The 11,334-nt window shown below is 54.1% G+C and overlaps 1 protein-coding gene and 1 long non-coding RNA gene across 3 annotated transcripts; one reads left to right on the forward strand and one right to left on the reverse strand.

Moving 5' to 3' along the window:
- Positions 1 to 891: 891 nt before the first annotated feature.
- On the reverse strand, positions 892 to 4,277 carry LOC119063311 (uncharacterized). The gene is made up of 3 exons (XR_005085131.2): positions 4,188 to 4,277; positions 2,312 to 2,370; positions 892 to 1,172 (listed from the first exon to the last, which is right to left on the reverse strand). It is a non-coding gene; the product is annotated as an uncharacterized LOC119063311 (long non-coding RNA).
- Positions 4,157 to 9,968, forward strand: WFDC2 (WAP four-disulfide core domain 2). 2 transcript variants are annotated; one of them, XM_037164597.2, is made up of 4 exons: positions 4,157 to 4,344; positions 4,850 to 4,993; positions 7,525 to 7,681; positions 9,791 to 9,968. In XM_037164597.2, exons 1-3 carry the CDS (start codon positions 4,212 to 4,214, stop codon positions 7,674 to 7,676), a joined length of 429 nt encoding a protein of 142 aa, XP_037020492.2. In that variant the 5' UTR covers positions 4,157 to 4,211; the 3' UTR covers positions 7,677 to 7,681; positions 9,791 to 9,968. The 2 variants fall into 2 exon arrangements, with proteins under 2 accessions (XP_037020492.2, XP_037020493.2); XM_037164598.2 differs by having other exon boundaries at positions 7,525 to 7,677.
- Positions 9,969 to 11,334: the final 1,366 nt, after the last annotated feature.

Genomic DNA, 11,334 nt, shown 5'->3' on the forward strand with positions numbered 1-11,334 from the left:
GAGTGGGTGTGCCTACATCTGACTAATATCGCCTCTCATTGTAAACCTTTCCTCTTTTCCTAGTCCCTTTCTTTCTTTTCTTCTCCGATAAATATTATTTTAGGCTCATAAAGTCAAGTCCAAAGCTTTCGATGCATCATCTGTGCTGACCTCAGATGTGGCTGTGTGCGCAACATTAAAATCACTGGGACCGAGTGTCTCCTTCTGATTGGCTGTGTTTCCTCTGCTTAGTAAGTCACTTTGCAGAGCTGAATTTCAGTGTCTTTAATACGTGAATAATAGTACTTAATTCATAAGAGTGTTAAGTAAATGCTAGCTGCCTTACACTGAACACTAACTGTGCAACTACCCCAGAGGTCACAATTTTACATGTCCTCCAGGCCAGGCAAGTAGTGTGAACAGAAGTAGTTATTGTGGGCGTGAGGGCATGTGAGACAATAAGGAAGAGTGGAGATTATAGGAAAGTGGAAAGAATTCTGCCCTCATAAAATCAGAGCAGATCTACTTAACTGTAGTTAATGGTTTTCAAAGTATGATAAGGTAGTGATACTTGACCACTGGTATCAGCATCACCCGAAAACTGGTTGAAATGCTAGTTCTCAAGTCCCACCTGTCAAGTTCAAAAAAGAGTCTGGAGGCTTTGCTAGAAATAAATGATACCCCCTAGCTGGTAGAGCTCAGTGGATTGAGCAGCCTGCGAACTAAAAGGTCACCAGTTTGATTCCCAGTCAGGGCACATGCCTGGGTTGTGGGCCAGGTACCCAGCAGGGGGCGTGTGAGAGGCAACCACACATTGATGCTTCTCCCTCTTTCTCTCTCTGTGTACAAATAAATAAATAAAATCTTTAATATACATATATTCAGTTTCTTTTAAAAAACAGAAATAAATGACAAAGGTTTATTAAGAGTTTTGGGGTTTGCAAACTGAAAACAAAATTAGGAAAAGACACAGAAGTGTTTTAAAGAAGAAAGGAAAGTTAAGAGTTCTTATAGTAAAAGCACAATCTTGAGAATGATCAGTCCTGCATTCTTCGATTGATTCAGGATGGTTATCAGATGCCAGGCGGTCTGGAGGATGAGTGACAGGAGGTCTGGTCATGCCCGGTGACCTGGACAATGGCTGTCAGGCGGTCTGCCTCCAGGAGCCCCTCAGAGGGTAATCAGAGGGCTGCCTAGAGGTTTCATACAGATCCAGGCATTGATTGATGCAGGACTAGAAAGTTCAAAAGTTTAAGTTCCCAAGCTCGTTAAAGCAAAACCAGAATAGTTTCCTCCTATCTCAACCTACTTACTACATTTTAGTCATTTAGCAGCTTGACTACAGTGGCTCCATTTTATTTCTTCCATCTAGTCCTCGCATCCCAGACTTACTGAATCAAAACTCTGGGGGCAGAGATCTCCAAATCTGTGTTTTAACGAGCTCTCCCAGTGAGTTGAGACCCACTTACTGCTGCGTAAGACTGAAGAACTGTGTCGCCCGATCTTTTACTTTTTCTAAGAGAAGCTAGAGATTTATTTGTCTTTGAAATCCCCCACTTTCAAATCTTGGCAACATATTCAAATGTTAAAATATATGGTGTGTCCTAATAATAGACATGTTTTAGCCAGGTTTGCAACCTCTGGTTTATGCTTTTCCCCTTACTACAACACAGTTATGATGAACCTCTTTTATAGAAGAACGTATCAGTCCAAGAAGTGAAATGTTGCTCTCAGTCAATAGCCAGGATTTGGACCTGAATGTATTTGGTTCTAAAGCCTCTGCTTTTCACCTTTTATGTAGAAGAGAAAATACAGAAGGGTCCCTAGCGCAGAGACCAGCATCACAAAAGTGAAGCATCTTTTGCTTGCCAAGGGCTGTCGACTGATGAAATTCTGTTCCGCATCCCCTGCCCCACCCCATATGGCTGCCTCAGGCTAATCCTCATTCCTGGAAAAGAATGCCCGTCACCCCCAGGAGGGCCAGGGAGTGGTGAGGCTGGGCAGTTTCCTGGCTCGAGGAGCCTGGTAGGTCCCGGATGAAAGCTGAAGGCAGCAGAACCGAGGGCTGAATATCCAGAAGCCAGCTGGATCCACAGGCTAAAACCGGCTGCTCACCAAAGAGTCCTCGGTGTGCCCTCCACTGGGTTTCAGGAGCTCCCCCATCTAGCTCCTGCTTCATTGCTGTTGATTTCTCTAAGCTCAGAGTCAACAGTCCTGGCCCCTCCCAGTGAAGGCCAGTTTCTAGTTCCCCTGCCTGGGCATGGGAAGTTGGGGGAGGCACTCTCAGCCTTACCCATCTGCAGGGACAGTGGCTGGAGGTGAGCCCACTCACCTGTCATCCCAAGGGTCACTGCCCCAGACCCGCTTATAGCCTTCAGCAGCAGAGAGTTCCTGGTGATAGGGGAAGCAAAAGTTAGGAAATTTTAGCTTATGGTAAATAGTTATAAGCTTAGTAGGTTAAAGCTATTGTTTCAGGAACTGTCCATAAGGCCCATCCTGACTCCTGGGAGACACAGCCATCTTGGGGAGCACCGCTAAGGACTACCGCCTGGGAACAAGTGGACACATCCAGGGCATGGCGTTCCAGGGAGAGACAGACAACCGCCAGCTCGCCTGCCTGCCCGGGGACAGCTAACTGTCCAGGGCGAGGATACTGCAGTTTTTTAAATCTAATTACCCTGAATTTCAAAACTCACCACTGCACGTGGCTCTCTGTTATTAAAAGGCTGGCCTGGAAGGAAACGTAAGATGTTCCATTAGGGTGGGAACCCACAGCCTTCTCAGATCTGGGCCGTCTGGATAAAGTGCCCATAAAGATTCAATCCCTGTCTCTGCTTATTGCCTTGGTATGCGACAGGCAACACCAACACCGGCTTTTCCGGGTTCCCTGGGACTTAGAGAATCTCTGAGCACCGGAGCAGGAAGGATATCTTGTCTAACTCCCCGTGTAACTCTGTCTCGGCATTTGCCAGCCCGGAGTGTAAAACTTGGTGCACACTTATCAGGGCCCTCAGTCACCGCAGACAGCATTTACCGTTACATGTATCTCTGGACTGGCCTGCCGTGCCCACCGTGCGAACCCAGCCCTCCATGAAGACACAGCTCTTCCATGCCAGGAAACTGCCTTTGTGTTCTCGTTGCATTCTGAAACTATTACCGCCTTCGTAACCGACAAAACGACAGCTCAGGACCAGAAGTGATTCCTCCGAGGCCCCACAGTGAGACAGTGGTCGAGGTCATCAGGCCCACACCCTGTCACCTGGAGACCGGGGCCAGGAGGTTCCTTTGATTGCTTCTTTCTGAATCAGGTGTCTTGCCCTCTTGCCCAACAGGCCTCACGTAGTGGGCACCTAGAGAATATTTATGATGGCGCAGGAAAGACGGGGCCTTGGAGAGGAAGACCTGGATTCAGCACTTTGTCCCCACAGAGCTCCGTGGGAGCTTGCTGGGGAGGGGCCTAAACCTCCCAACGCCAGTTCATCGGTCAAGTACAGCTGACAACTCTCTGTCCACAGGGTTGCTGGGAAGATCCCTGAGACCCGTCAGTCAGTCAACAAGCACAGACAGGCACACAGTCAGCCCTGACAGGTGGTTGGTGTGGAAAAGAGAGGAAGAAACCCACTCCCCAAATGGCTGGAGACCACTGGTAGGAGTTTCACCTTTATGGACCTCAGTTGCTTGTGTCAAATGGGTTCATTTATTCATAAATGCTTTTTTTTGTGTGTGTGTAGGGGTTACTATGTGCTCTATATCCCTACACTAGACCTCCATCGCTAATCCCTACAGAGGGATCTGTTCTGATCTGGCTGACCCCAAGCCCAACCACTTAATCCCCAGGCTTTATAACCTCCCTGTGGGCCCAGCCCTTTCCCCCTCCTCCGCCGACCCTGGGCATTATGGGAGACCCCCGAGTCTCGGAATGGGAACCCAGGAGGCCCGCGGCCCTGCCCTCAGGCCCCAGGAGGGAGGAGGGGAAGGGGAAGTGGACAAGGGTCCGGCTGCGCCAGCCTGAAAGCTGATTAAGTTCCTGGTTCCCACCGGGCCAAGAGTGACACCTGATCCCAGGGGATTGTGAAATGGCAGGAGGTGGCCGCCGGCCGGTGGTGCACTCTGCCCCCCCCCCCCGCCGGCTCGGCCCCGCCCCTACCCCACGGCCCCAGCGCGCGCGCACGGTTAAATCCCCCCATCCCGACGGCGGCGGCTCTCACCTGCACCCCGCCGGGCGCAGCACCATGACTGCCGGCCGCCTCGGTCCGCTCGTCGCCCCCCTGTTCCTGGGCCTGGTGCTGCTGGGCTTTCCCCTGGGCACAAGTGCGTGGATCAGGGAGAGGCCGGACGACTGGAGGACCGGACCAACAACGTCAGGTGGGAGCTGGGCAGAGGCGTAGCCTCTCTGCAGGCGGGGGAAGTGCGATTTCTGGGGCGGAAGTGGGGAAACTCAGGAAGACTAAAATTTGGGGGTCCCTGGTGCCTAAGATGGTGACCCTGGAAATGTAGGGTGTGGGGTCCAAAGTACTGGGGGCGGTGATACCACTGAAGACTGAGATTTGAGGGGGGAGGCTTTGTGCTGAAGGTGGAGAATGTGACCGCAGGGGGGACCCTCTGCCTAGACATCGGTAGCTCCGACATGGCCAGCTGTGTGGGGTCCCCTGGGGAGAGAGGGCTCTGGAACCACGGGTGAGATAACTCCTGTACTCCCCGGGGTCGCGGGCCCCTGTCCTGGCAGTGGGGTCTGCTGTAAAGGGGGCGCCTAGGGCCAGACTGAGAATTCCTTGAAGCTTGAGATTTGGGGTCCTCGGAGCAGTGGGTGGCTGTCCTCTGGGACAGGCGCTCCAGGCTCCCGCTGACCGTCCTCAATCTCCCCTCCCAGGCGCAGAAGCAGTGAAAACGGGCGTGTGCCCCAAGCTGGGGAAGGACCCGAACTGCACGCTGGAGTGCAGCTCCGATGGAGAGTGTGCCGGCAACCTCAAGTGCTGCCAGGCCGGCTGCGCCTGGGTCTGCCACTTGCCCGATGGTAACTCCTGGGCGCCCGCACGGGGGCGGGGCGGGGCGGGGCGCTGGGAGGAGGCGCGAGCGAGCGCCGGGGTTGGAGGAGGAGGGACGCGCGGGACCCCGGGACCCCTGGCAAAGTCCAGGCGGTTGGAACCAGATCGGTCCGAGCTCGCCTTGCCCTGGGGAGACAAAGGCGTCACTGAGGCGCAGCGGGAGGTCAGGGAGGCCCCCACCCCTACCTGTATTCCATTCTCTGGTGCGTGACGGGCTTCCGGCACGCACAACAGGGACGTTGTTCTGCAGGTTAGGGGACTGGGTTTCGAAGTTCACTCACCCACCGGGTGGAGCCGCGGGGAAGCCCGAGCTGGCAGGCAGCTGGGTCCCAAGGCCCGGGGCCTCTGCCAGCCCCCGGGGAAGGCCTCGGGACTCCTGGCCTGGCAAGACTTTCCGAATTACTCCCTCCAGACAGAAGGAAATCTTACAGATTGAGTGAGGAGAGAGAAAAAAGTTCTTGCCCAAGATCGCACGTTGACTCAGCAGGAGGCGTAGCCAGGGGATCCGACTGTTGTCCCTTGGTTTGAAGAAAGCCAGGACTCTTCCCTGAACAGGGCCCTCCCTTACTCATTAAAACAAACCCTTCCACTCTAGGGACTGAGGGACAGAGTGTGTGAGAAAGCCCCGGCGCTCCATAAACAGTGTTCCCGAGAGCCCCTCCACTAGAGCTCCGGGACCCCCATAAGAGCGGAGAGTGGCCTTAGATGGCATGGAATCCAAGCTTCTTGTTTTCCTCAGGAAAGAACTGAGGACTAGAGGCAGGTCTCTGCCCTGGGGAACCAATGCGTGGTGATTACTAGTCCTTCTCCAGAGTATGGATGGCCCTTGTGGTTTCTCCTCTTTGTTCCTTCTCCAAAGATGCCAGCAGGGTCTGGGAAGGTTTGTGGTTAGAGACCTCAGACACTTGGGATCAGAGAGGTGGTGGGTAGAGAAAGGACTGGCCCAGCCCAGGGCAGCTTCTGGATCTGGAGGCCTATGGGCTGGACCAGAGCCAGGAGGAGCGGAAGGAGAGGTGGAGATCAGGGCCGAAAGCAAGAGGCAGACAGACAAAGAAAGAGAGGAGTCCCCGCTGCTAGGTGGGGTCTTTGCTGTTCCCTTGTCTCAGACGGACAGACTGAGACAGGAAGATGGCCAGGCTGGGGGGCCTCCTGAACTGGAATCCTGGTCCTGTCACCTGCTAGTCACATGACCCTGAGCAAGTTGCCTTACCTCTCTGGGACTCTCTACTTTTCATCTCTCGCTCAAACTTTGTAGGAGCCTCATGAGGGCTAAATAAAATAATCTGTGTAACACATCGTAGTAGAGCGTAGGTGCTCCAGACACAGTGCCTTGTTTTATTAGGAAACCGCTGGGCAGCCAGCCGGGTATCCAGAGAGCCCCTGCCCTTTTCAAAGAAATGGATGTCTTCGTGCTAGGAAGTCAGCCTCTCCTGTCCTCGGCAGCCAGTTGCCGACCCTGTGCCTGTGTTTGGCATTGAGTGGGCTTGCTCCTGGAGCTTCTGGGAGTGAGCTGAGTTCACCTGTCCATGAGCCAGGAAGCGGGGCCCGGTGTATGCGGGGAGGTGGCAGGGAAGGACAGATGTTGGAAGGCTGGGCCCAGGTCTAGAGAGCTGTGTGGTGCTGGGTGGTGCCTTCACATCTCTGCCTCATTTTCCTCATCTGTGACAGGAACAGGGTTAGAAGTGTCCCCAGCAGAGGAGATACTTGTTGTGAGGATTGAAGGAGATAGCGGGTTTACCCGAAGAGCACGTCTCTGCAGCCTTGGCTGCGTGTGTGTTAGTGGACGGCTGCTTGCCTTTGCACGGTGCTCTGTGGTTGCAAATGGGAGTGAGCGATGGGAGTGAATACAGAGAGTGTGGGTGTGTAATCCCTCCCCTGTGCACCGCGCTTTGCAGTTTACAAAGCAGTCGAGCGCATGGCGTGTGGACTCTGAAGCCAGATTCCTGGCTTTCAGATCCTGCCTCTGTCCTATATGACCTTCAGCAAATTACTGAACCTCTTGTGCCTCAGCTTCCTCATCTGTCACAGGAAGAAATACTAACAATACCTCTCCTGCTCTTTTAGGACTATTGTGACAATTAGATGAGTTTATATACAAGTTAATACACATCGAGTGTTTAGAATAACACAGAGAAAGAGCTAAGTAAATGTGATTTGTTGTAATCACTCGTTTTTATTATGACTGCAAAGGAGTTTGGCTTTTCAGGGAGAATTAATGCAGGTGTATCGCCTCCGTCACTGTTACAACCACCTCGTGATGTAGGCAGCGTAGTTCTTCCGCAACACCCAACCCACAGCGGCTCTGGGAGATTTCTGGCCCAGGCCACAAAGTTGGAAAAAAGCAGAGCTGGGACTCACCCTGGGGTCCTGTGATTCTGAAACTGGTGCTGAGGCGGAGGGGTTTGCGGGGGGGGGGGGGCAGCGCTGGGAGGGCAGGCTGTGGATCGCCTCTGGCATCTCCCTCCGCCCACCCCACTCCCCCACTCCTTTGTCTCCACAGAAAAGCCGGGCTCCTGCCCCAAGGTGGACCTCCCCTTGACTCCGCTTGGCCTCTGCCGGGACCAGTGCCAGGTGGACAGCCAGTGTCCTGACCGCATGAAATGCTGCCGCAACGGTTGTGGGAAGGTGTCCTGCGTCACTCCTGTCTTCTGAAGTAGGTGGGTGGGAGGAAGTGATGCCCACAAGTGATGGCACCTGCCGGAGGTGGAGAGGGAGGGGCTGGGCCAGCACACTGCCCTTCACTGATCTGCTCGTTTATTTACCTTCCTCTGCTGGACAGATACTTACTGAGCAGCTGTCATGGGCCATGCTCCGCTTCGGGGCTGGGGATGCTTCATGCGGGAACTAATCAGAAACATCTCTCTGATGGGGATTCTGGGTAGCAGAAAAGCAAAATAAGAGGCACAGTCTGCAGAATGTTAGAGAGATAAGTGTCATGAAGCAAAAGACAACCAAAGGGGGATAAGGAGTACTGGGGTCGGGTGGGGGTGGGCATCGGGTGGGCCGGGAGCGACATTGCAGGGTCTTACACGGAGCCAGCAAGGGCACGACCAGCTGCAACGCTGACTGGGGGAGCCTTGAGGACTCGGGGACAGCACAGCAGCAGCAGGGACAAAGGCAGGGACCTCCTGGTGCATTTCAGGAAAAGCCAGAGGCTGGAGCGGGTAAGAGGAGAGGGATGGGTAAGGGAGCAGCTCCTTAGGGGCTGACCGGCCATTGTGAGGACTTTGGTCTTGAGCCAGACATGTTGCGCCCTTGGAAATGGACATGCTCTGACTTAGATTTGAAAAGGCTTGCTCTGGCTGCTGTGTGGAGAACAGACCGCAGGGGCAGCAGCAGAAGCAAGGGGGACAGCCAAGAGGCCCCCACAAGGAGCCAGGGTAGGGGGAGGGTGTCGAGGGGTGTGAAGTGGCTGGTTTGGGGACATAGGTGAAGGTAGATGATGAGTTGGGCAGTGAGGGAAAGAGAGATTTACCCTTTCACTTCCTTAATGCCACAGCACTTACCTAAGTCATCAGCAGGAGGAGCCGCCCTGTCGTGGGAGGGGGCACGGGCTGGAGGGCCCCTGGGGAGGCAGGAAGTTCCGCAGGGCCAGCAAGAGACAGAAGAGTTGATCTTTACTTTTGCCAAGAAGCTTGGCTTTCCAGGATGAAGGTGGTAGAGGTCAGTGAACCTCAGTGTCCTCCCTCGAATGTGCGTCTGAGCTCAACACAGCTCAGGGATTGCATGGGGTTGCATGGGGCCCCCTCCAGGGGTTCTGACAGGAAAAGGACTGTGGAGCCCTCCCATCCCCATCTGTAGTTAAAAATAAACCAGGATTAAGTCCTAAAGAAAGCACAAGGAAACAAAGCAAAACAAAACCCGACTACGGCTCCGTCAGCCCACTGAGTGACCTGGTACCGTGCCGCCAGCTCTGTGCCTGGTGCCAGGACAGAAGGTGACCGCTGCCCTTCCTCACAGAGCTGGCAGCCGGTGGCTGCAGTAGACAGAAGGACGGACCCTCCCAGTGCCTGTAGTCGGTGCTGTAGAGGAAGCAGAACAAACAAGAACCTGGAAGTGCACTTCGGTTGCAATCTCAGTGTTGATCTGCTGCCTTTGACAAGGTCTCAGCCAAGGGCCTGGCAGGTCACAGTGGAGCCCAGTTGGCATGGATAAGACGGAAGCCCAGAGAGAGGGGAGGATGAGCCCAAGGCTCCTGTTCCGAGGCATGACTTCAGAGCCTGCGAGGGGCCCAAGGTCTCCCCAGGGCACAGCTTGCCGGTGATCCCAACCCTGCCTTACCTCCGAGACCACCCACAGCAAGGCCAGGCGTTTTCAGTCAGGAAGACACAGGTTCGATTTTCAGCTCCGACACTTAACTAGCCTTTCACCTGAGCAGCAATTATTTTACTTATAAAAATGAGATAAATAAGATTCCTTTGATTCGATAACCCCAGCTTAACCCAAAGGACAGAGGCCTGGTGGGACTCCCTGGTGGTAAATGCCCATGGCTGCTCAGAAAGGCCGGTCAGGACCATGGGTTGGCCAGGTACGTCCTAGGGATGGTCTGAAGCGCAGGTGAGTGACCTGCAGAGAAGAGTACAGGCAGAGCCCTGGGGCCTCTGGAAGGTGACGTGTGTTTTTGTGTGTGCAAGTTGGGAGGTGTGATGCACACACAAGACGAGAGCTGCCGGGGGAAGCTTTGGTCCAGAATTTACCGGTAAGCGGCAGGTATTCTCGTCCAGGGTATTGTTGTGGATGGTTTTATTATGATTTTCTCCCTCCAGTTTCAGCCACCGCAGCCCGAGGAATGAGGGAGTGGAAGTTTCTGCCAGGCCCTGCCTGGCTCCAGCCCAGCCCCATCTGGCTCCAACCCAGCTGCCTTCCCCTCTCTCTGGCCTCTGCACTCCCTCCTGTGCTGGCCACAGTTTCATTTTCCAGCCAATAAAGTGACCGCTTCCAGCACCGGTGGGGCTGTGACCTCCGTTCTTATCATTCTGTCCCCGCCTCCCCCGACCCTGGGTTGGGATGGGATGGGGGAGCAGCCAGACCCTCCAGGCACAAAGCCCAGGGAGGGATCAACTCTGAAACAATGAACGTATTTTCATGGCTTGCCTCACGGGCAGGGGATGGTTATTCTCCCAGGATGATGGAAGAGAAAACGGAGGCTCAGAGATGATGAAATAGTGCTCAGGCCGCTCCGACTCATTGCTGGGGCTCCTGATGACCCAGCAGCAGGTGCCACCCGCGCCAGATGCCGGGTGCAGAGGCTCCCTGGTGAGGTCTGGATCCAGGAGACCACCCAGAGCGGTCGACGGCAGGCCCGTGGTACAGACCAGGACTCCTACATGGACCACAGAGAAAAAACGTGGCCAAGCTGGGTTCTTTGTGGTTACTGTTTTAGGTCAAGCCATTGTTGGGTATAAACAATACATTTGTATGGATCAAAATGTAAACGATAACAATGAAAGGCAGCTTTCACCTTGGACTCCCCGCCTCTAACCCCAGCTGCCCAGTGGGTTTCTGTGCGTGCAGGCGAGGTCAGTTCCTGTGTTTGTTTCAGAGCTGCTCTGGCAGCTCTCGTCCAGCTTCCAGCTCTTCTCTTTCTCTCTCGTTTCCTCTTTCCTCCCCTCTGTCCCTTAATCTCTCTCCCCTGCATTTCCCCCTCTTCTCTCTTACTTACTCACTTCCTTTTTTCTTTCTATTTCCCCCTCTTTCCATTACTTTTCTATCTTCTCTCCCCCCCCATCTGGCCTCTTTTTCTATACCCTCTATTTCCCCCTTTATCCCCCACTATTCTCTTTCTAGCCCCCATCCCCTCTATTCTTTCTCTGTCCCTCCCTGTCCCCCTCTCTCTATCACCCCTTTTCTGTTCCCCTTTCTCCGTGGCCCTCCCCCTTACCTTCTCTCCCTCCCCCTGCCATTCAGTACCCACAGGTGTTATAAACACTGTCTCCTTTACACCTGATGACACCCTTAAAGAATGGTGTCTAGCATCGACTTCATCATGCAGACTGGGGAGAATGGGGAGGCCCTGAGAGGCACAAAGGCTTTTTCAGGACGCAGAACTGGGAAGAAAACAGAGGGGTGAATTCAGCTCTCCTCCAAGCTGGGAAGCTGGTACATTTCCCGGGAGCCGTGTTGGATATTGGCGTATAGGTACAGAGATGACCATGGGCCGGGAGGGTGAGCAGTCAGCAGTCCAGAGGGGGCTTTGTGTGGCTCTGATTGGAAAAAGGGACCCAGGTGATTAATGGGACCTTGAGGGGTGAGTCACTTCCTTGGTGACAGACCCCCCACAACGGAAGTTAGAACTCTGGTAACCCACCGG

This window comes from Artibeus jamaicensis, unplaced genomic scaffold, assembly GCF_021234435.1.
Source record: "Artibeus jamaicensis isolate MK-2021 breed Jamaican fruit bat unplaced genomic scaffold, CSHL_Jam_final contig_685, whole genome shotgun sequence".
Lineage (NCBI taxonomy): Eukaryota > Metazoa > Chordata > Mammalia > Chiroptera > Phyllostomidae > Artibeus > Artibeus jamaicensis.

What these genes read in the sequence shown, in the direction of transcription:
- WFDC2 (XM_037164597.2), top strand. Translation starts at nt 4,212, where the DNA reads ATGACTGCCGGCCGCCTCGGTCCGCTCGTCGCCCCCCTGTTCCTGGGC. An exon ending in GACCGGACCAACAACGTCAG is followed by an intron (nt 4,345 to 4,849) that starts GTGGGAGCTGGG and finishes CTCCCCTCCCAG; the next exon opens with GCGCAGAAGCAGTGAAAACG. An exon ending in GGTCTGCCACTTGCCCGATG is followed by an intron (nt 4,994 to 7,524) that starts GTAACTCCTGGG and finishes TTGTCTCCACAG; the next exon opens with AAAAGCCGGGCTCCTGCCCC.